At 39.2% G+C, this 25,277-nt stretch overlaps 1 protein-coding gene across 2 annotated transcripts; it reads right to left on the bottom strand.

The window, feature by feature from the left end:
• Window positions 1-1,004: 1,004 nt before the first annotated feature.
• Window positions 1,005-23,562, bottom strand: rps6ka5 (ribosomal protein S6 kinase, polypeptide 5). Of its 2 annotated transcripts, none has more exons than XM_020627298.3 (17): window positions 23,271-23,562; window positions 20,272-20,343; window positions 19,884-20,102; window positions 19,552-19,667; window positions 19,349-19,450; window positions 18,537-18,620; window positions 18,274-18,377; window positions 18,037-18,187; window positions 17,161-17,322; window positions 15,189-15,314; window positions 12,620-12,753; window positions 11,555-11,648; window positions 9,999-10,169; window positions 9,480-9,671; window positions 7,991-8,150; window positions 7,275-7,438; window positions 1,005-6,491 (listed from the first exon to the last, which is right to left on the bottom strand). In XM_020627298.3, the coding sequence occupies exons 1-17, from the start codon at window positions 23,338-23,340 to the stop codon at window positions 6,210-6,212; spliced, it is 2,403 nt and encodes an 800-aa protein (XP_020482954.1). In that variant the 5' UTR covers window positions 23,341-23,562; the 3' UTR covers window positions 1,005-6,209. The 2 variants fall into 2 exon arrangements, with proteins under 2 accessions (XP_020482954.1, XP_029131711.1); XM_029275878.2 differs by having other exon boundaries at window positions 12,647-12,753.
• Between the last annotated feature and the right edge of the window lie 1,715 nt (window positions 23,563-25,277).

The following is a 25,277-nucleotide window of genomic DNA, read 5'->3' as shown; positions in this document are numbered from 1 at the left end:
ATACTCTTTTTTTATATATATATACAAATGCCACACACAAAAACAGAAACTGTACATTCAGCTGATGTTTAACCATTTAATGCTTTGATCTGGATAATACCCATATACTGTAAATATTATACCTGACACATGTCTTGGTTTGGGAGTATAACTTTTAAATCTCTTAAAAAATATATTCCAGTTTTCCCCCATAGACTGTTTTCCTTTGATGTGCTCGTGTCGGTGTGTAAGTTTCCTGTTAGAGCAGACTTGTCAGGTGAACTCAGAGCCACAGAGCGCCCTCTGCTGATAGTTAAGGGAAGTACAAAACATGAAGACAACTTGTACTTCGTGGAAATCAAAGCGGAAACAAACAAATTATATTTATTATATACTTTTTTAGTTACAGCAATGTGATAGTGATGTAATATGTTGTTTTTTTAAATTGCGACTTTGGCAATATTTTATTTTTGCGAGGATTTGTAGACCCAAAAGCCCTTCTAAATATTAAAATGTATTTTAAGAAATGGTGCTAAAGAGGCTAAATCAGCTCACAAGAAAATGGTCATTTATCATATTTTATTCCCTTATTTCCTATACTATCAGAATTAATATCCGTTCTTTTCTGAATGGACATTTCTCGAGTCTGACATTAGCATTTGTTGTAGGGTAACATTCTGCAGATCTGAAAACCACCTACAAGGACACAACAAAAAAATCAGAGCTTAAAGAAAATGTAACTGGACATTAAATGTAATTTCAGTTCACCGTTTCTTAGTTTTGTTATAAATATGCATTTAATGGACCCTGCACACTCTAGGCGTTCTTAACAGAATTAAATAGTGTACTTAGTTTTAAACTTTGATCACTCCTCCTATCTTTGAAGAACTCATAGAGGCTGAAAGGAGTTCATACTACACTGCTGTTCTCTCATCAGTTCTTAATCACACACTGCCACCTAGAGGCTCACCGCTGAAATAAAGTTTCAGAAGAGACTAAAAATTAGAAAGCCATTTTTTTGGAAATGAAAAGTTGTTTTCCTAATTTATTTGTCAAGAGTTGTCAATGAAACATGAAGTAGTACATTTATTATCATTCTGACAACACACAAACCCTGGTATCACAAAATATCTCAGTTATGATGTAAACACGCTCACTATGAACCCAAGGATCCATTCAGACTCAGTATGACTGTCAGGTTATTAAATGTACAGATGTATTCAGTCAGCAGTTAAAATATTTATTGAAGCAAATCAAGGTCTTTCTAAAAGATGAAGGCTGAACCTAAAGACCTGAATGATGTTCACAGTGCCCTAATAAAGCAGGTATGCACACAATGTATACTTGCAGTCAAAGTACTATCCAGTGTTGAGGTTTCTATTTTTAGAAATGTTGGACAACATCCACACAGACGGTTCGAACAACTGAACCTGCACAAAGTCAACAAGGATTTTTTTTTTTTAATCTTTTACAAAACAGAAATAAGTTGAATGAATAAAAGAACATACAAGTGCAAAGTTTTGCCCTTAAAGCTTGATTGCGTGTTTTAAAACATCGAGTTTGACCGATCTCAAAGGGATTCACTGCTACAGTACTTTATGACACGCTGCAGTAACAATATGACGAGGAGATGATGGGAATAAACTGGAAATATACAGACAGGGTTGTTGCTGTATCACATGCATGACGCTGATGGATTTGGTGGAGACGCGGATGATGAAGATGCTTAAAGTGTAAAGTTGGCATGAAAACTGAAAGACAAACCCATTGATGTTTCCCTCAATAATACAACACTAAAAACTTCCTGTGTGGCACTAATCACTGAAGAATCAAGCAACACTAGACTTTGAGAAAAAACATGTTAGCAGTGGTCCAACCCGCCATTCTGTACATAACCATTCAGATTTACCTTTGAGGAGGAGAGAAGAGAGTAAGTTCATACCCCAAAACAGCTTTTTAAAAAGGACTTAAAATCGACATCGGACTGAAGAACGTTCAAGGTTGGACTGAATATACTGCATATCTTTTCCTCTATGAATCAGTACAAATATTTTCTATCTTCAGTCTGTACTCCTTTTGTTCTTTGAGTGCGAGTCCTTCCTTGCTGCATGTTTGTTCCTGACTAACGCACCAGAGACGAAGAAATACTTCAAGTAGCAGCTCAATAGCTGTGAACCATTTACCGTATTTAAGAGACTTCACAAAAGTTTCTCAAAAGGTGTTTTTTCCTTTTACAAAAGTTCTTTCTCTATTTGGTTTAATGTTGTAGATTACGAGACATTTGTCAAACAAGTTTCTGCTTAGGGCCAGAATAACTAATGTTGAAAGGAATCTTGCTTCTGGCTATTAAAAAAAAAAAAATGAAGGGTTTTTTTGTAGTAAGAAACATCATTAACATTACTTTACAAAGTCAAAAAAAAAAAACTGTGAACACCTTTTTCTTTGTTACCTGCTTTCTCCAAGAGAAAAAGGTTCATATGAAAACTGTTTATTTCAGCTTGACTGAATTGACCCTTTAAAGCAATAACTCAAAACACTGACTTTTACTTTAAACTATTAATTATATATTACAATTTCTTTTCAGACGACACACTAAACACATCCAGATCAGATGCATTTTTAAATGTGAAGTCTTCAGCCCCCTCCGACACTGACTCACAAGATATTACTTGGAAAGTCCGACCTCGCAGGGACATAAAAGGCTTTAAAACAACTTGTTTTCTTAATCCCATTTGTTATGTTTTCCAGTACTTTTTGGAAACTACGGAACAACTGCTGATATATTCACTGTTTGAAAGGATTGTAGAAAGTGGCTTGCTTTTTGCAGCAACATTTGGCCACTTCAGCACCCTGGACAGCTCCAAAAATGATTCCACAAGAGCCTTAATATCTGCTGTAAATATTGTCACTTTCACTTAAAAAAAAGCATGCACAAAAGAACCTGACTGAGGAGCTGTTTCCCTTTGAGCTTTGGCACCCACATCTGTCTCTTGAGCATGAAGATGACAGAGCTGACAGATGTACAGCAGAACACATCTGCATGTCCAATCCTTGGACTCGATAACCCAAAACAGCCATCGCTGGTTTAACAGTTTAAATAACAAGGACTCTCATTTTTGTAGCAGAAAAGGTACTTATGTTAAGCTGAGCAGGTGGGGTTGCTTTTAACTATTTAAGCAGAGAAAAGCATAGAGGGGAAGAGAAGAGGCAAGGAATTCATTTTCATTCATATTCAAGGGAAAACATGTACCAAAGACAACAGGACATCGCATCAAAACTGCTCTTTCTCTCTCCCGCCAACTAATGTTCATCAAAGGGGAAGAAAAAGTTTGAAATTTAGCCCCAAGAGACCTCGCTACTAAAGCAGCCCTGCATGTTTTCTTCCCTCCAAAGTAAAGTGAGCTGGGTCCCACGGAGGCAGTGAGTGGAGTACGGTATTTTCTTTGGAACAAACAGCACTGCAGCACATCAGCTAATAGAGCCCGGCTCCCAGAGGGAAGCTCGATATAGGACACTTTTCCTCTTCCTCCACTTGAGCTATTAATACACCCAAACAAAAGAAAAGAGGCTTAATGAGGCAGCAGCGGGGAACTCATGCGAAACTCGGTTAGACAAGAGCTTTGTAGTGTTTAGCTCCCAAGGTTTCCAGCTTTTCATATGGTGGATCCTACTTTGCTAGTTCTATTGTGGCTGATGCTATGGGAGTAAAAAGCACAGTAAATGTACAACTTGTTGTGCTCTCTTCAGCATTACCCTTGGACCCATTTACTAGCGTCTTAGTGAAATGGCAAAAGCAACACAACAGTGAAAGAAAATGCATAGTTTTGAGCATGATAATGCACAGGATATGGATATAATAGATCCTTCAAGAATACTACTGTACACTGTTACAAAATGATCTCAGCTAGAGACATCAGAAATATTTCACTAGTTTGGAATAAAAAACAAACAGAAACGGTGACATATGAAGCATTTCTTTGCATATTTGCATGAAAGGAAAATCCTCACGCAGCTTAGAGCAGCTACCTTGAAGTTAATGCTTTGGTTCAGATCAGAGTGCATTAAAATGGAAGAAGATGAGGGAGTGTTGTCAAATGCACACAGTTCAGTCCAACTAAGATGTTTGTATCCTGGATGAGCAGGAGAAACGGTTACTAGTCACATACTGAACACAAATACCCCTGTATAGATCAAAAGAATACAGAACTAGTACCATGAAAACAGACAAACACATACTTGCAAAAACAGTTCACAGAGCATTGCATTTACTTGCTTAGCTATCCTGGCTAACACCAGCATTGTAACATTGGTACATTACAATATTTAAACTATTGTAAAAATGGGGTTTTGGTGTTTAAATATATCACACCTCAAACAGTAAAACTACCTGCATTTTAACAGGTACTTCAAAATGTGCAAGTTACAAACAACTCGCATTAAATCAAGTCAGAAACTGCTTTAAAGAGCCAATGAAAAAAGAAAGAGAGGAGGTTGATGCTTCAGGTGATGTCATGCATTGGGGACTTAATACTAACCAGATGTCTGAATCAACGTGAAGATGTCAAACAGTGCAAAGATCACCATTTCATTCATGCAGTACAACATGGTAAACAGAGCAGAGGGTCAAATTTGGCAGTAGTTTAAAGACTCAGAAGGGCCAATTTTGCAGTTTGTCTTAAAAAAATCCTACCATACTGTAAACTGTCCTACTTTAATTCATAGCGACAAACTATTTCCTTATTTAGCTGCATTTTTTGGCACATAAAACGCTCCTATCTTTTAAAAACCTGAACAGACGAGGAAGCCACTTAAAGCTGCTCTATGGCATCTTGGATCTCACAAAAAACGCAACCGTGAACTTCTCCATTGCTCGCCCTCGCTAAGCTGATCGGAATTTTCCAATGGGGACTTTCTGCTCAATCCAATTGGATGCAGTGATATAAAGAGACAATTAAGTCCTGCACCACACAAGGCAAATCCACTGCTGGGCTAAATATTGACTGGAGGATCAGACGATGTGGAGCAGCAGCAAAAGCTGAGCCTTGAAAGTAGTCGTACTCCCACATCAGAGGCAAAAAAAAAAAAAAAAAAGTCTAAATTTAGCTCTGCTTGTAGGGTCAGGTCCCATCCGGCAGCAGTGCTCCCCATACAACAATAAAAGCACAGATTTGGTTGAACATCCTGCATCCCATTTGGTTGTTCCTATAAAAAGATTTAGCTTCTTTAATCCTTATGAACAAGGACATTTACTTTTTAACTACTACAAAAAGCTGCAGTTAAATCCCCAAATCCACCGACTCTATAAATAAAGGATTTTGGTTACATGAATTTGACAAACTGGTACACAACCATTACCAAACAGCTAACGGTGTTAATCTCTTTTTGCCTACAATAATCTTAAAATGTCTCAGTAACCTACTTAAAGCGTTAATGATCTATGAGAACTACAAGACGTATAAATGACCATTATTAGACTACATGGAAACAGTCTTTCAAGCTGATAGGGAGAAAACACAGTAACACAAAATATCTGTTGTTTTTTTTTTTAGACACTCACTATCCATTATTTCTTTTCAGATCAGTCTGAACCATGAATAAGTTAACAATATAGCTTATCATAAATAAATTTCAGTCTGTAAAATTCACATATAAATATCTTGCTCCATCTTGCAGAGACTTCTCAGAAAAGAGAAGTGGACCCACGTTCCTTTTTGCTGTTTTTTCGTCTCTTCTTTTGACAGAGAAATACAAAGCATCCAGGTGTAAACACTACAACTTTCCCTTTTAAAACCTCTGGAGGCGCGGACAGAGACAGGTAAACGGAGCAGACGGGGATAGAGCTGTGATTTGATGACGAGACTGAACGTGTCTCTCCATGGTCTGTTTGGACCTGGGGCAGTAAGGCAGCCCTTTTCATGTTGGACACCGGTGACGACTCCTTCCCGGTCCAGTCCCTGATTGATACAGTCTGTGTGTGAAGCTGAGAGAGGCAGAAAAAAGGGAATAGGCTATTGCTAGAGATGGTTGATTGATTGATTGATATTGAGGTGACGGTTGATGCTCCTGCTGCATGCTTGGTTTTTGGAGACGTGCGGACGTCCATGCAGGTGAGCCAGAGGCAGAGAGCAGCCGGGGACAGAGAGGAAGAGAAGATCATCGTCTCTACGCTGGTCCGAGCCATCCTGCGGGTCGTCAAACTGTTGGAATCTGTTTTTCTGCTTGTTCCCTCACTATCCTTCTGAGAAGTCAAAGGCTGAGTGTGCTGGTTTGTCTGTTTCCAGGGCAACGGGTGTGTTTACAGGCGTGCTGTTGGAGGGCTGCGGGTTGGTGTCGTCCCCAGGGGAAATCTTCCCCTGAGACTGGGAGGAAGAGGACGAGGAATGGGTGCTCTCACTGGAGCTGCTGCGGGTCTCTGTGCTGGTACTCGTCTTCTTCATCTTCCTCCTCTTGGCTAGCGGCGCCTTGTCCACCGTCTGCAGGCGGAAACCTTCCCGCTTACATTTGTTAAATGCCTGCAAAGGACAAAAAAAAGGGGTTAGTTGAACATTTCATCAAGAGTTCTCTGCATTTATTAATTTACCAAAACTACACCACTCTCTCCATACTATAGGGAGAGTGAGTGGCAAATACTTAAATTAGCAAAAAACAACAAAATCTCTTCTCAATTTAAGTATTCAATCTGAAAATGGTATGAAAAAAAAAAATGTTCATGCATAAATTCCAAACATTTGTTTAGACCGTGACTGTAATGCTCATTTCTGTTATCTGTCCATCTGCGGGAAAATAAAATCTAATAAAATTAAAACTCAAATGAGATAATCACAGCTCTTTTGTATTCATCAAAGGTATTCATCTATTTTCCCTGTAAAATGATTTAATATTCATCCTTTAGAATCATGAAACTATTCATAGATTCATCAAGCTGCAGCTGTTATGAATAGCCTAAAGCCAAAAAATAATGGACTGACCAACATAAGCAAATCAAAGAAGCAACAATGAGAATCTGGAACATTTTATATCTTGGCTTGAAAAAAGTACTCACAGGTTGTAATGATCAGAACGTTTTTTTTCTCTTGGCATCTTATTGATTAATAAACTGTCTCTATTAATCTCATTATACACTTATAATAATGTTCATCTCTATATTTAAGCTTTGGTCTTGGGGTAAAGAGTGCCTAAAAAGGTCCATAAGAAGCATCAGGTTGGCAGTTTAAAGAGAAATTACTCCAAAACCTTTTGCATCTTACCAAAAACCTACATCTAAAACCAGCCATGCATCCCCTGTGAGCTCTTACATTAAAGGTAGCTTTGACGTAAGTGTGGACGGAGGCAGTGGAGGAGCCCAGGATGTCCGGGGTCATGAGTGGGTTGGAGGACAGCTGGCTGTCGTCCTGAATCCAGGCGTTGTAACGAAGGCCACACATCTTAATCCTCTTGTTTGGGTCCACCGTCAGCAGCTCTGCAGGAACAAGGCACAGATAATTACCCTGAGCGCTCAAAATACTCCAAGAGAAAAGCTAAGACATGAAGAGGAAGTGATTTACTCCTCGGGAAACTCAGTCGCTGTGAGCTGCTTTGTGGGTTAAAAGTTCAATCTGTGATCCAAATGTGAACAGAAGGGTGCTGCAGACAAAATTCATGGAGATGTTGTCACTAAAAAACAGGAACCACTTTGTTTATTTTCTTGGCTTAAAGCTTTAGTAATATCAGTTCACATTATCGGCGAAAAAGGAAACAGTGTCTCTTATAGTTTAAAAAACTCCCTTGAAATTATTATTTTTCAAAACAAGCTTAATTGCATTTTGGAACTACACCAGGAGCCATGAAACAGAAACAATGGTTTTCTGATTAGCCATTACACTATTCAACATTTAAAAAAAAAAGTCTGAAAACTTAAACTCTACTTAAAACTACAGTCCAATGGTGTCAAATAGCTTTATTTTTCATCTCAGAAAACAAAACTAAGGGAAGGGATTTAACACAAACAAACAAACACCAGCTCTATTTTCACCTTGTATAAGGTCCTTGGCCTGCTGGGAAACATTTCTCCAGGCCTCGCTTTCAAAAGAGAAGTCCCCGTGTTTGATTTTCTTCATAATTTCCTCAGCGCTGGTGTGAGTCAGGCTCTTCTCCTGGCACTGAAAAGGCACCTGGCCAGACAGCATCGTGTACTGCAAACAGAGAAAAAAAGAAACAAAGACGCTGTCAAAAACACCCCGAATTAAGCTTATACATCTTCTCTGTCAAATCTAACATAAACATTTCATACAGTCACTTTGGCTAAGGACACACGTCATGCTTCATTGCTGATCATTTTCTCTGCTGTGTGAGAGAGTAGTAGTAGCCAGACATCGATGTTAAAGCTGTGAATAAAAACATGCTTTAAAGGGGGGCATCTTGACCGATCACGACTGTCCACAGTTTCGATTGTTATTCAGCATGTTGTTGAATGTGGTTGAACCAGCACTAAACTGGAGAGGGGGCTTTGTTCAGCTGACTGAACAGGATATGTTCACCTTGGCCTGCTTACATCTGCCCTCACATCTCTCATTAGATGACAGTGTTTGGGAACAGAGCTTTTGGCAGCGGAGGATCTGCCGTGCCCTGGTCTCCTCCTCTCTCTCTCTGTGTGTTGGCTCACTTCGCTTCCAGGGCATTGTGCACACAGCTTGTCAGCAGCCATTGCATCAACGTTTTATGAGGCACACTACCCCCATACCGCCCCCTCCCCCAGGGGGCGATGCTTCGAAACAGCATTTGAACAGAGAGCCCAGAATCTGTACGGATGACTGGCCAAGTATAGAAATCTCTCTCTCCCCACTCTCTCAGCCCCCGTGTGTCTGCTCATCCTCCCTAACTCCTTTTTTATTTTCCTCCTCTACGCAGAAAAAGGTTAAATTAAGATGACATTTCCGCTACCAGGAAAACAACATCTCACATGAGCACAGCCTTAACCTGCTCTGAAAGGAGGGCTGGTAGCTCTTCACTCCACAGTGAGCGTTAAACCGTGTCAGCTCACCACAGGATGCTGAGGGTTGTAGAGAGAGGGAGATGAATAACATGCAAAAACAGATTAGACTAAACATGCACACACGCATACATGCATGAGCACATTCACACACAAAAATATAAACACACGCACACACATCGTGACAGCTTGAATAACTAAATCAGTAGTAATAACAGCTGATTGACAAAGCAGGATGGCCTGCAGCAAATGTGTAAACCTTGGACTGGTTTTCAAGAAATATGTTTTCTTATCTTAAAATAAAAACAGCATTGAAAACCAGAAAGGTCTCTTTCTGTTCTTATGTTTAATGTACAATGTCTACAATTACTGTTTAAATAACAGTCAATTAAATAACTTGTAATGTGCAGAGGTAGAAATATTCTTTCCCTTTACAATCATGTTAAAAATGAAAGATTCTCCATCAGTCCAGCAGACCACCTGTAATTTGTTTTGACCTGAGCATGTCTCTGTCATTCCCACACCTACTCACCAGAATGACCCCCAGGCTCCACAGGTCACAGGACTCATCGTAGCCGTCATATTTGAGTATCTCTGGCGCTGCGTACTGCAGTGTGAAGCAGGGAGTCTTCAGGAGCTGATTGTCTGGCGGTTTGAGGCGAGCGAAGCCAAAGTCTATGATTTTTATCTCGGAGTTCTCACTCTCGTCTGTGAAGAGCAGGTTCTATGAAGCAATTCAAGACACGGAGAGTAATCATTTCTTTCTGCTGTGCAAAACTGGTCCACTCAAGAGCAGACTAAATTGGACATCAATGCTTGTAGGACCGGGTTCTTTTGACCCACGTTAGGGTCAAAACAATTTTACTCTTCTTTTGTCCAAGATTGCACAGTCAGAATGACAACAGCACAGCACAAACAAAGTTCAGAAAAACACAGTAATTCTGTTTTCAAAGCTTATGATCCAGAGTGTCTGTACTTATAACAAAGTCACAAACTGAGCTCAGAGAGTTTCAAACGGTAGACCTGCTGGAAAAAAATGGTTGTACAATACCTCCGGTTTCAGGTCCCTGTGCACCACTCCTACGTCGTGCATGTGACTGACGGCAGACACCAGCTTTCGCATGATGCGGCTGGCCTCTGTCTCGCTGAAATGTTGCTTCCTACGGATCCTCTCCAGCAGCTCCCCTCCACCCAGCAGCTCCAGGACCAGGTACGTGTGAAGCTACAGAAAACACAAAACACACAGAATATAAAATGCATATTATAATTATTATTAATATATGAACCTATTTTTAATTTGTTTGTTTAACTGTCTTTATGTAACCCACTTGTTAAAAGGAGGACCTTTTAACAAGTGGGTTTTAATTTTCCATCTTTTTTTGTGGATTTTGCTTTTGTCTCAGAAATGAAAGTTATTATTAAAAAGCTGGTTTTACTTTCTCTCATTATTTTTGTAACTCCTCATGTTGACATTTTCCACAGTGAGTGGTACAATTGACTGTTAAAAAGAATCAAGGGCTTTTGCAAGTCATTCACTTCAGCTGATATCTACCTCGCGGGCAGGAGTTTAAAGCGAATCAAAAAAACTATAAAGAAATAATGAAACTTGCTTATGGTTTTGTTTGCTTTTGTAGGTCATAACAAGACATCAGGGTTAGTTTCAGTCTGTTTCATAACCAGTTAAACATTCCCCAAGAGAGCTTTAAATAAACATATGACATTTCATGATATGCGTAAAGATCATAGACTGTAAATATTGGTACGGATATGAGATCTTTCATGACAAACAATACGACAAATGTGTAAAAGTTATTTGTAAATTTAAATCTATCTGGCTTTCACAACCTTAAGTGCAAGTTTAAAAAGTTCAGAATTAAAGTGCAAAGTGGTCAACTTAAGTTTTTTGGTTGCATGATAAATTTAGCGAAAAAACAGCCCATTCTTTATCCCATACGCAATAAGCTCAAAACATAAGAGGCGTGGAGTAAAAGTAAAAGGGGCCAAACAAAGTGGGAAGGGAATAATGTGTCTGGGCAGCAGGGTAGAGTTTCTCATTAGTGCTGGCTCTGCTGAACAAAGGCGGGACCAGGCTGAGGCGAGGTGAGGCAGCTCGGCTTTGATCTGGGTCATGGGCCTCTGAGGTACACTAATAACCCCACTGAGCTCATCAGGACTAAAGTGGTGCTCCTGGGCTTGAAGGAGCAGGGCTAATGAGCCTGTATACAGTCAGCCACACAGACACACCTTCAGAATAACTAAGGTAAGCCTCAGTTGGAACGTATGCACACTTAGTTTGGCTTGAGTGTGCGTCTCGATTAGCAACACAAGTAAAACTAGGTTGTTACTATTCAGTGGTACAAAATGGATGTTTGTGCAGCTGCAGTTTAAAAACATGTTTGCTGTGAAATATATCGAGCATGAGTAGAGATGTTTATGGGACAATACAGAGGAGATAGAAAGAGACCTCGAGGGCTTATAGCATCCCCATTAATCTGCCTTGTTCCAGTTCCAGGACTTAATAAGGCTGCTGTCCTCACAGGCTCCACAGAGAGTCATGCAGACCAGAATTTATGTTGGCAAATGTAACCGCAGCAGTCAGCACCTCACCTGGTCGTGGTAAATTTCATGTAGCTTGACGATGTTAGGGTGGCCATCACAGAGTTTCAGGGCTGCTATTTCCCGCTGAGTCTGGGCCTCCATTCTGCAGCAAACACAAGCAGGAAGCCAGATAACTGACACAAAATACAACATAAATACACACATACGCAACAGAGTGAGACTCTGACATTTCAGAGGGTATATTTTGTGTTCTTAAACAGGTTTTCAATAAGTCTAGACTTGGCAATTCAATTGAAATATGCAGATGAGGCTTGGCTTTACATTATAGCAAACAAATAGTCACTACAATGTTGCAGAATATCCACAGATACTCCATCTATTAAGACATAAATTTGATTTAAATTCAATTTTTAAACATTTTTAGGAAATCATTTGTGGAGATTGCGTAGTGATCACATTTCCTTCTGCTTTCCACAGATCAATAGGGTATGCCACAAGGCTCAGTTCTCATATACTCATATTTTGATTTGCAAAGGCAGGTTTACCCATTTTTAAGGTCAGTTCTGCTCTGCAGCCCCATAGATTTTTTGCCCTGACATGGATAAGTTCCAACAAATGCACAGTCAGACAAATGTCATCAAAGTGTGATTTGCTCTACAACTTGTCCCTCTGGACTCCAGGATCATCATGTGACTTTGCCAGGAGGACTACCTAAATTAGGGTGACTTTCAGTGGAGCATTAACATGTAGTCCAAAACTGTCAGTAGATGTGAGAGTAGAGTTGAGGACTGCAGTGCACACAAAATCGTAACTTTGCAGTTTACAGGAAAAAAACAACAGGGTTTATGAGCAGAGATGAATTTCCATGAATTAAACTAACATCTGGCAACCTTTTACGGAAGAATTTGGCAAGTAAAATTTGAAAATGCATGTAATTAATTACAATTATGCCATAATCTTTTAAACATGCCTTTCTAAACTCAGATTTTTTTTGGGACTGGCCTAATTTCTGCCTGAGAGGAGGAGGGTGGAAGACTGATTCATCCAGTCACATTATAAACCACACACAGGGGTTGATAAACACATCTGGGCGAGCATGCTTTGAGGTCGTACCTCTTACTGATTATCTTGACTGCATACTTCTGTCCTGTCTTCTTGTGTGTGCAGCGCCTGCAGATAGAGAAGCTTCCCTCTCCCAGAACGCTGTCTCTCAGGTCCATCTCATAACCCATATAGAAGGGAGAGTCCTGCAGGGAGGGAACAGTGGAAAAAAATTAAAACAATTAAAAATATAGTTTGAACTCAGATGCAACACCTGCTACGTACATATTGTTTTTAAAGATTTATTTTGGGGACCCAGCAACCCAGCTATATAAATATTGTGAACTCAATTTCAGAATGACCCCAATGTTGTTAACTCTCCAATGAAATTATAATTGCATGGATTCTGTCAAATAACTTTTATATCAAAAATATGTTGAGTTTTTTTTAGTGATGCATTTTTTTATACTTAGTAAAGATTTTGTCTACTCCTCTGTTCCTGCATATCTAATAAATCAGCACTTTGTTAAATATAATCTCAGTTCTATGCCCATCTATGGAGAAAAGGTGAACGACTGCTATTGGAAGACATTACACAGATCATGCCTGTACATCAATCAATTTGTGCCTCCTCATTAATGTTATCTCGAGACACTTTACCAAAAGAGCAGGTCCAGACCGTACTCTCTGCTAAATGTTGCCAAGTGCTGTCTTCAGGGTGGATTCATGTGGAATCTTTGTAAGTAATATAACAAAGTAACAATGACAAGGAAAGAACTGCCTTTAACAGGCAGAAACATCGAGCAGAACCAGACTAATGTTGAAAAGAAATTTGCCGTAACTGTGTCGGAGGCTTGGAAAGCGGGATAGAAGGAGATGCCGAAAGAAAGAGATGGATAGAGACAAACTGTGCCACAACAACAACAATAAATCCAATAGATTTATAGCTACAATTCCAGTAATAGTGCTAAAAGTATGTGTAGATTTGGCAGTAACAACACAGTATGATAACAGACCAATTCTAACATTAAAATAAGCAACTATAATGGCAAAATCAAGCAGCTCTAACATTAATGTCATGATAATACTTCAATGTTTTGTGTTATTTGCTACATAAAAGATCTAATTCATGCAGGTGAGGAGCAAGAATCTAGTATTTTTTTCTCAAATGACAGTCTGGTCCAGAGCCCATAAATGCAGCATTTCTATTACAACAACACTTTTAACACCTCGATCAATATTTACAACGGCCCGAAACTCTCATCCCTCTTGGTCGTTCCACGTCCGCCTTTTCCTAAAATCTGTTGCCTGTTGTGTTTTTGTTTCTTTCTGCAACAAAATGACGAATCTTCACTCACAGACTTCTATTTGTAATCATGAAGAAATGTCAGCACATATACAAGCTTTATTTACTTGTATTGTTTACCAACGTTGTTTGTTTTGACTTTTTATCTCGATTGCTTTTAAATCCTCTTATTCAGTCAGTTTATATTTGATCATTTCTCTGTTGTATTCTTTTTATAGGAGACAATTTGATCATTGCATGTTGCTTAAATTGCTCTATATATAAAATATATGACTAAGTTGACATTTTAATAAATCCTACTCTATGCGATTATAGAATTCAAGCTTTTTTGTGATCATGAAAATGTTTTAGTTTAATAATGCGTTCCCTCATCATATCATCCCAGGAAATGTGTTTTGTTATGCAGTATTGTCAAATTCATTTGTATTCAAGAAGTGAAACATGGAAGTGACAGGAATACAGAGAAACCAAGATTGAAAATATGAGAGATCTGACATAAAATATGATAGATCACTACAAGACCAAACTGACTATAATCTAGTTCCTGTTTGTTTGTGGCAGGAAACAGCACAGAGAGAAGTGAGCTGAGGCTTTAATGGGACTCACTGTTCACTGAAGTTCACTGTTGCTTCACTACTTGGTTAAAACTTCCCCTTTCTAAAGTGTGTAAACACTTAACCGAATGCTAACTAATGCTTACAAGCCATAATGCTGATGTTCCTTTTTTTTTTTCTTGATTTTTTTTTTTAGTTATTGTTTTGTCTTTATTAGACAGGAAGCAATGGCAGAAGGGATGACATGCAGCAAAGGGCTGAGGTCAGATTCAAACCCACAGCCGCTGTGACGAGGACCATAGCCTCTGTACAGGGGTTAGCGACACAACCACTAGGCTATTGGTGCTCCCCATGATCTGTTTAAAATTGCAAATAGAGTTTTTGAACTGAACCAAAAAGCTTTAAAAGTTTAACAGTTAATCAATATAAAAAAATTCAATCCACTTATTATCTATCTTATAAAATAATGATTTGATATTAATTAAATTAACTTTTTTTTTTAAATCACCAGCATGTATCTTAACTCAATAAACACAAAAAAGGCAAATCACAGCTACTCCTTAAAACTTTATATTGCACGGATACACAACTGCATTCATGCACTAACAGTGCAACATAAATAAATAGGTTTCTTGCTGGAGACCAAATGTGAACGAAGTAGAACAAGTACAGTAGGGAAAAAAAGAGGAATAGAGAGGAGCGAAAAAGTCTCATCCGTTTGTGACAGCAGCCATTAGCTTAAGTGTGTTTGTGCAGGGGAGTCCAAGTCCATTCATCTTACCTTCATCATGGCGCTGCGAGCCACAGCAGCAGAGCCCGGCCTCTCCGAGCCCCCACACAGCTGGACAGGGTCGTCCATCACCACATTCCTCTTAAACAGGATGGAGGGGGCCATGAAAGAGTATCCCTGCACACAGAAATACATGAACTCTAGGTGTTTACATTTACTAAGGCGGGGTTTTACTAGATGTGCAGAGGGAAGGAAACATCCAGCCTCAGAAAAGAGCAGCATAATCAGTTTAGTTTATTAATCACCAGGTGGACTCAGGAAAAACTGATGATTGTTTGGATTATTTATGGAGTAAATTTAAGACATCTTCTGTATTTTATGCACTTCCATGACAGCAAAACTTTAAATTGTTGTGCATTTTTAAACATTTCCTTGTCAAAGCAGGCTGTCAGCTCAACAATAAAGCCTATTCTGTAATTTTGAGAGTGACAGCGGCTGTCCAGCTGTTACCATTGTTAGACCTGTCATTGTGGAGCCATGGCTGCCTAATTCCAGCTGTGGGGAGCCCAAAGCTTTGAGCTGGCATTAATCTTTCTTTTCCTTTTCCACAGACACATACACAGCTGTGTGATATGTGGTGACAGCCATGGATGGACGGAAGGATGGGTGCTGAATGAATGAGATGCCCCAAATTGCCGGGCTTGAATATTTGATTGCTCTGCTGTGAAATTACATCTTGGCGCTCTTAATGCAATTTTAATTTTGTTTTGTGAGGCACTGTGGGGGAGCAAGTGCGCGGTTTAAAATTGGGATTGCTGTCGTTATCTCAGAGATTGCTAGGCTTGCAAATTATAAAGACCACAAAATTTCAGACTGTGTGAATGGCAGCTGAGAGCGAAAAAAGCCAAGATGAAGTTGGCAATCAAAGACTGAAGGCGTAACCGAGACAGACGTGGTGAAGCTCTCAAAGTGTAACCTTTTATTCCATGAGAGAAGCCCGTTAATGGATCTATTGATCTGCCTCACTCAAGGATCCAGAAGGCAATCAGAGTTGAAATTTCATGCGATACATCAGACAGCCATCAGCTGGCACCGAGCTGTGGGCCATATTACGGTTCAAAGCTACATCAAAAATAGTCATTCACATCTGTTACTTCAATGAGAGCTGCATATGGCAGCAATTACTTCAATAAAAGAGCCTTTAGTTGATCTGAATACCAGTGCACACAGACAGACTCATGTTGACTTACAGCAACCTTTTGAGGACATTCACAACTTCACTTGATTACTTCAATTGCTGTGGAGCATGTCAAATATAGTCACAGACAAAGAGTGGGTAATGTATAATGTGATTTTTTCATGCGTGTCAACATTTCACACTGCCTGCAACCAAAGACAGGACAAACATCAGATCAAAGCAGATCCACATATCAAATGCTGCCCTGTGCAATAACCTGTGAGGAAAACAAACTATGTCTGCACCCTAATAGTTGATGATTCAAACCGAATACTGTGAAGAGTCCCAGTCCAAGTTCTGTCAGTCAAATCTGTATACTTTTGTTATTTTTAGCTTCACCATTCTACACAAAACAATGCAACAACAACAGCATGACAGACTGTAAGCTTTATAAAGGTAGCCCCAAAATGACACTCAAATGTCAGGAAGTTTAAAATAAAAAACAGGGTTTTTCCCATAACCTGGGGGCTTTGGGGGCCGCTAGTCAAAATACAGCTACGTTGGCTCACTAGTTGACGAAAACTGTTTGTCCTGTAAAATGTAATAGTAAAAAAAAAAAAAAAAAAAAAGACTTAAAACAATAAGAATGTCTTTGATTTACAGCTGGAGCTAAAACCTTAATAACGCTAAACTAAAATACGAAAGAATTACTCGTTAAAGCCTCATATTGAACGAATCATCGGGTACAGCCGTAACACAAAGATTTCATGTCTGTGGACAACAAACCATGAGTTCAAAAGCAAAGAAATCGTTCTGGCTGTCTAACATCCCCTAACATGCTCTTACCTGGAAGATGCGGTCACAGTTCTGAGGCAGAGCTGCAGGAGAGTAAGTGGGATCCATCTCTGTGAACTCATCTGCAAAGTTGCTGACGTCCAACTCATCCCGAATCACCGGTTTGAACGGAGCAGGAACCTTCTTAGCTGCCAAGTCCTCCCAGTTAATTTTCTGAAATAAAAAAAAAAAGGGAAAAACATTGTGGCTGGTCCCCAGAAGTGACAAATACACACACATCTTTTACTCTAATAGAAGTAGAGAAACATGTTTAAAAAAAGACAGAAGTAGAAGTAGAAGTAGTGATAAAACTTCTGTAACAAAGTAAAAACTGAATAAGTATAGGCCCTGAAATGTTCAAACAGAACAAAAGTAAAAAGCAGCTGGACATTTTAACTATCTGTTTCTGTGCAAACCTAATGAAACTTGTGAAATATTTGGGGGAATTTTTTTACAAAAAAACATTCTCTAGAAACAAGTCTTTGCTCCACAGACAAATCCATTTTGTCCATTTGTTTAGGTTCAAATTAGTTTTGATGTTGAAAAGGTGGTACAAAATAATTCAAGTTTAAAATAATCCATAAACCCCAAATTAAAGCTAAAGTTCAGAGCTTGTTTTAAAAATGTAAGAGGTGGGCAGTACATATATTTATGTTAAAATTTAGGGGGTAAAATACAAAATAAAATAAAAACATTAGCAGAACACTCAAAACAGTAAAGATTTAATTGTACTCCATTATTTCCCCCTTTGTTTAAGCTTTTCACAAACACTCAGTTTCACTAAATGCTCTAAACTCAGAGCAGCCCCATTAAGTGTAGCAACAGCCCATCCTGCCGTTAAGTTTTTCTAAATATTGAGAACAAGTCGAGACAGGCAATGAGATCCACCTGGTAAAACGGGTGTTTTTTCACATTCTCCGCTCCATTAGAACCTGAGCCCAGTCTCTTCTTTGGATCTTTGATGAGGAGTCTCTGGATGAGGTCTTTGGCCAGAGGTCCCATGTCTTTGGGGAAAGGAGGATCCTTCTTTGAAATCCTCCTGCGATGAGTGAGACAGATATGGTCAGTGATTTAAACCTGAAGGAGAGCTGAAAACTCTGGCTGCTCATCAGGGTGAATCCATACTTGGCGATGTCTGTGTGCGAGTTCTCATCTCCATCAACGGTGAAGGGTGATCCGCCAGTCAGAAGCTCGTACATCAACACGCCCAGGCTCCACCAGTCAACTGCCTGGATTTATAAAAGCACCCACCCATGACTTTAGCTTAACAGACTAACAGACAGATCTGACTGAAGAGCACATTCTCATTTAAGAGTACAGAGAGGAGAGCCTGAGCTGCTCCATTTAATCTAACAGACAAGAGCAAGAAAACATAAAACAACATTTACCTTATCATGTCCGGACTCTCCTCCTTCCACAATTTCTGGAGCCATGTACTCGATAGTGCCACAAACAGAAAACGCTCTTTCCACCTGTAATAAACATACATGTAAATATATAGAATATATCACAAAATACAGATGATCTCTGGCAGTGTTTGGCACTTTATAACTCAGAGAAGACCTTAGAAGACTAAAGACCCTGAACATTTTGGTTTCAATAAAAAGTTCTTCAAGATAACTCTTAATGTTTTCTTCAGTTGACTAATTTTCCAGTCATGTTATGGAAAAATGTTCTTCTATGAACTGGTCCCCCAGGCTTTTAGTTGTTTTGTGCACAGCATTTTAGCAACTTGGACACAAAACAAACAAAGCCAGCAGAGGAAGGGAAAAAACATCAAGGAAACAAAAAACGAGGAACTTTAACTTTTGCGTGCCTTTGAGTCAACTCAAGAGAGTATTTTAAATCTCTAAAAAGACACTTTTTTTCCTCAAAAAGAGTCTTTGCAAAAAAAAAAAAAAAAAAAGTCATTTTCAAAACTTCTGAAATCTCAGCTTCAATGCTTCTTTGGTCTTTTAGTTTGATCGAGGCTGTCCAATTCAAATAAGCAGGGAGCGATCTTGGGACAATTTCTCATTCGTAAGATAAGCCAAATTGCTCAAATTCAGGAAATGTTTTGATCAAGTAACCTCATTGAAACTGAAAATAAAAGCCAATCGAGAAATAGCTTGACCTGGATTTTTGGGGGAAAAAAAGGAAAACCCCCTTTTTGCCTCGTTCTAAACATACAATGACCCATATTTTTTGAGACAAAGTTTACCTCATCAAATTCTTTACTCAGGCCGAAGTCTGTGAGAACTATATGACCACTTGAATCCAGTAGAATATTCTCAAGTTTTAGGTCCCGATAGACTATCCCAAGCTGAAACAACAACAGAGGGGCAAGTGTTAGATAAAGGCATGCTAACAGCAATGCATAGCTTCTGAATAAGAGTCAGTGATTTTGTTGAGTCTCCGGATTACCTGGTGTAGATGCTCTAGTGCCGACACAATCTCTCCACTGTACAAAGCTACTTCTTGCTCTTTAAATCGCACCCTTTGCACCAAATGTGTGAAGAGTTCCCCCCCGTTTACATAATCTGTAATGGGAAAGACCATGCATGTCAAGTTTCAGCCTGAATCATGTATATTGTTTTGGTATGTTTTTGCAGGGAAGGGCAGACAATTTCTGTTTACACTCATTACCTCAGCTTGTGAATTAACAATCATTCACCTTTCGTCTTGCTTGAATAAACATAGCCCAAAAGAGGCAATCTGTAGCGCCTGAATGTCAGTTTCCAATAAATTATCCTCACCCAGAATGAGGTGCAGCTTGGTATCCGTCTGGAAGGCGTAGTGAAGTGTGACGAGGAACGGAGACTGGCGGATGTGCTCCAACACTTGCCGCTCTGTCCTTGTGTGTTCGGCAGTCTTTGCCTTTTGTACAATTGTGGCCTTTTTCAAAACCTTCATGGCATACAGCTTCCCTGCATCATGACCACTCACTTTCCTCACCAGGAACACTTTGCCGTACGCTGGTGGTTAAGATAAACAGAGACACAGGGCAAAGTTCAGTGCAGAGCAGCAGAAATGACTGGCATGCTTATCATTCCAACAGCACACAATGTCGAATGCTAAACTAGCCCGCAAGAGTAGAAAAAAGAAAAAAATATTGTGTTCAATACAGAGAGACTTTATACTCACCTCCTGTGCCTAGAACCTTTAATAGCTCAAAGTTTTCAATGCCCACTCTCTCTACATGGCCCGTCAGGTTGGCTGAAGTCAGAGCAGAAATCAAATATTACAAGCAAATCACATTTAATACCCACTCCATGACAAAAAATGCGGCTGAAATGCTTCAATACTTAAACAAAAAAACTAATTTGATGTTTCCGTTTGTTTCCACATGAGGTATTTTCCAGTGGGGCTTATCTGGAACATTGGGGGATTTATATTTATATTCACTGCACTGACAGCCTAACTGCTTGTGACGGCTGTATGCAGTTGTATTATAAATCTCCCGCCTCGCTTAGTTGGTAACAAATGAGCACCCACTTAAAAGTAATGTGACCTCTAAGCCATTTATTAATCATAAATAAATACGGTGTACTAAAACCTAGACAGATGGATATGGAGACTCACAAGTTGTGGACGCAGACTGTTTTACAAAATGTAAGTATCTGGTTAATTTATAATTGTCAGTTATTTTCTCAAGTATGACTTTGTCTGCTTCTACATCAAAAAGGTAAAGTCTGCATTAGTCTCAAAAAACAAGAAAGACATTCTCATCCTCCATTCAACATTGTTGATAAAGTCGTGTTGTAAATACATTTTAAATGAATCTGCTGTTTTCAACTTTCGCTGTCAAAATCTGTGGGCCTTGCAAGCCCACCAGAAGGAACCTTACCTTGGATCACCTTACAGTGCTCTCCATGCTTTTTGTTTTGTAACTGGTGCCCACATTATTAATTATGTATGCTTGCATTTCATTTTGGTTCAAAGAGACTCTCAGCACTGATGCTTTGAAGCTAATCGAGTCAAAAACGGCGGAGAAGAGGGCATTAATCTAGAACATCAACAATTCAAAGCATTGGTCCAGTTAGGACAGTCTGGGTGGTGACCAACTGAGGCCAACATCAGCAGACTGGTAGCAATGGACATCTAACAATAGTGAATTTAGTTGTAAAACAGTGCACTGCCAATAATACTCAAGCATAATCAGTAAGCTTCCTTCATGTCAACAAAAGGCTTAATAAAACAACTCTCCCTCCTTTACTCTCTCATATATGCAACGGTATAAGATAAGACCTTTCGTGAAGCTGCCAGGCAAACTTGATGCGTTGACAAGAAAAAGGTCATTATTTCCCATCAAAGACCTTCACTGAATTCTGTGCACACTGTCAGTGACTACACATGTCTTTCCTAATCACAGGACTCAAGCTGACTGAGCACGGCACGCTCTCAGACATGCATGTCCATTGTAGTGAACGCATTCCTTCTGTCTCGCACTCCAAAAATAGGCTACTGAGCAATTAAAACGGCTGATTTAATCCTTTCCGCTGCTTCTCCTGTTACACACGAGAAGAAATGTTGCAAAAATTAGGCACTTGCATTGCTTACTGCATTACCGCAAAACAACAACAACGCTGCTATCCTTTATATTTGAGGTCAAAAGGTTCCAGTTGCACAACACACTTGTAAAGCTCACCCTGCCAGGGTCAAGTTTGATTTAAATGTTTATTAATAGACTGGGAGAGGTGTCCAACCAGATGATGTCCTACAGCAAAATGAAAGGGACTTCGTTGTTTTCATTCCTTTTTAAACATTTTTATTGTTTTTTGTAAATCACCAATCCAACTGTGACTGATGATTCACTCTATAAACTATATTTCCTTAAAAATATACCATAAAAACATTCTTGATGTTTCAGGCTGTCTGGGGTGGAATTAAAATAATGGGTACTTTAAATTAACATTAAATTGTTTTGGACAGTTCTGAAAGATGGAAAGACGTTTGACTGCAATGTGTCTCGAAAAAAAATAATCAGTGTTTTGTTTTTATAATGAATGCGTTATATTTAAAGCATTTCAAATAAATAAATTTGTGGATAGTCTTTGGTTGACTGTGGATCTGACAAAATCTGAGCGGTCACTTTTGGGCTTTGGGAAATTGTTTTGAGCAATTTTCAAAACTTTCAGGCATTTTACAGACTTAAGGTTATAGTAATAATAATAATATCTTGCAGCCCTAGTTTAGTGCTACAGCAGGGGTCCAAAGAAGTGTAACTAAAACACGAGTGCATACTGACAACTAGACTGACTGCATATTTAGGGCAGGGCAGAAAAAAAAAAAAAAGGGGGGGGGGGGGGGTGCAGCATAGTCATGTTGCAGCCTGAACAGCAGCAATGTGTCATTATAATCCAGTTGCAGCTGCAGGCAGAGTGTAAGTTCATTCAGCAGCCCAATGCACCGAATCAGTTCAAAACAAACCCTGTCAACATGTACTCAATTTCCTGTTGATCTTTTATTAACTCGTATTTTTAAGTCAGCGTTCACACACACACACACACACACACACACACACACACACACACACACACACACACACACACACACACACACACACACACACACACACACACACACACACACACACACACACACACACACACACACACACACACACACACACACACACACACACACAGGTGATGTGGACGCTACATTAACGTTACACACCTGTTTAGTGACGCTAACGGGCTGCAGCCGTCTCGTAGCTTCACCTCTAACATGTGTTGTTGTCAGTGACAGGAAATAATAACTCACTGAACAATTAGCGGTGAGTAAAGAGGTTAATAACTTGCAGGAAAAAAACATCTGTGGGTCGTCCCAGTTAGCCCCTGTTACACGTCAACAACTAGCTGAAGCTAATATTATTAAGCAGCAGTGTGGCTAACCTGAGTGAAACGCTTAGGTAACGTTAGTTTTTTGCGTGAGTTAGCAGGAAGCCTTCACAGGTAAAGCTAACGTTAGCCTACCTGGACTTTTAGTGACGTTAACGCTCATTAACAACACCCACTGACAGTGACAGGCGCCTCTTAAGCTTAGCCAGCTAACACATCACCAGGGCATACATGTGTACCCCACGATTAATGGGTCATTAAAAACAGCATTATTATAAACTTATAACACAGCTAACTTACCATTTCTCAGCTCATGTTTCACAGTAAAGAGGTCACCTTCTCTGGAAGATCCCTCCATCGGGGAAGGCATCGTTATTATGTTCACAGAGGGCTTTTTCAGACACGGTTACGATCGCCTCGCATTGCTAGTTTACACTATTAACATTTAATTATCACGCGAGATAATTTAACGTCTGTTAGTCCGGAAGCCAAATAACACAGATGTGTGGATTACAAATATTGCTACTAAACGTAGCAAAGCGAAGCAAAAAGCCCAGAGGAAACACTTGCTTCTTCCAGAGAACACCGCCACTACCACTACCTTCGCAACCGAGACAAGTCCCTCGTCTCTCATTGGTGTTGCTATGTGGAAAATCTGACGTCTGATTGGTTCTTTTTCTTTTTTTATAATGACGATGTTTAAGATCCCGCCTTCTTCGAAATTCTGCTGCTGCCTTCAAAATGTTCCTGGTGGTATGCGCGGGGAGTCAATAGTCGGAAGTGTTTTAAGATTTATTTATGTGAAAAGGATAAAAGAAAAGGATACGTTCACATTGAGAGGGAGAAATGTTAATTCTAATTGTGGCTGCTGGGTTTTTATTTGTTGCAGGAAATTGACACTGATAAAACTATAGTTGCCTATCATTAAGTAGTAGCCTAGTTAGAGTAGACAGGCTTTGTTTGTGTAGCCTACTTCAATTTCTCATTAATTCTAATAATCACCATTAAAATTGTCAACCCTTCTTTCCACCATAAGTATTAAGTATATATAGCGACTAGTTTTGGGACATTAAAAAGAGTAAATTAAAGGCCAGGAAATAAAGTGTGGTTGGTTCTTCGATTTTTTTTGTCTCTAACTCTGACAAGTTAAGATAAGATAAGATAATCCTTTATTTATCCCACAATGGGGACATTTACATTGTTACAGCAGCAAAGAGCAAAGATTGCAGACAAAAAGTGAACACAGTAGAATTAAAATAAAAAAATAAAAAATTAAGAATGTGCACAAACAGGATCCTATTAAGTTAATGTGAATCATGACATTAAGATCATGACTAATAGCCTACAATAAAACTTGAGTTTGGTATTTGTTTTTTTTTCAGTTTTCATTTCAGCCAATAGATAGAGATGGGTTCATTTAACACTTGAAGTTTTTTTCCTGTTTTAATAATAATACTAATACTAATATATAATAATAATATTATAATAATAATTCCCACGAGGGGAAATTCAGTTTTACACTCTGTCTAATGAAACACAAACATAAGAATACACACACATGCACAAACAGGATCCTATGGACATGCACTAATGGAGAGGTCTCAGAGTGAGGGGGGCTGCCCACAGCGAGCGCTCCAGAGCAGTTTTGGGGTTTGGTGCCTTGCTCAAGGGCACCTCGGCAATGCTCAGGAAGTGGACCAGCACCTCTCCAGCTACCAGACCAATTTCCAGACTTAGTCCGTGCCGGGACTTGGACCGGCGACCCTCTGATAACCAACCCAAGTCCCTACAGACTGAGCTACTGCTGCATAAAGTGCAGATGGTGATAACTGGCTACATCAATAAAGGGAGAATTATCCTTCAATCTACAATAGGCCCTCTCCACCCTAACGCCTAGAGAAAACTTCAGGGAGGATCAATTACTAACAATGCACTGTGTGAAGTGCAGGAGTCCTTTTCCAAGGGGAGGTAAACATGTAGTTCACCAAAATGTACAGGGGGTGTCACTTTTGAGCTGTGATCAAATTATAATATAGAAAGGAATTTTCATCACTTTTGATGAAATTTTGAAACAGGCTGATGAATTTGTGATATAATGACCTTCAAATATATAGCTTGACTTTGTATTTAAAAAAAAATCCCTCAAATCCAAACAGTGCTGTTACAAAGTTATGCAGAATCTATCTATTATGTGAAAAACAGCTTGCATTTGGGAATTACGAAGAGCTTGTTAATAATAAATAATATTATTTAATTATAAAAAATACTCATAATAAGTAGCCTGTTTGTTCTTGTTGATTTTCTTGA

This window comes from Labrus bergylta, chromosome 18, assembly GCF_963930695.1.
Source record: "Labrus bergylta chromosome 18, fLabBer1.1, whole genome shotgun sequence".
NCBI lineage: Eukaryota > Metazoa > Chordata > Actinopteri > Labriformes > Labridae > Labrus > Labrus bergylta.
The sequence above is the reverse complement of the archived record's forward strand: the minus strand, read 5'-3'. Positions and strand labels throughout refer to the sequence as shown.

What these genes read in the sequence shown, in the direction of transcription:
- rps6ka5 (XM_020627298.3), bottom strand. Translation starts at nt 23,340, where the DNA reads ATGCCTTCCCCGATGGAGGGATCTTCCAGAGAAGGTGACCTCTTTACT. An exon ending in GAAACATGAGCTGAGAAATG is followed by an intron (nt 20,344 to 23,270) that starts GTAAGTTAGCTG and finishes CTCTGACTTCAG; the next exon opens with CCAACCTGACGGGCCATGTA. An exon ending in ACAGGGACCTGAAACCGGAG is followed by an intron (nt 9,672 to 9,998) that starts GTATTGTACAAC and finishes ATTGCTTCATAG; the next exon opens with AACCTGCTCTTCACAGACGA.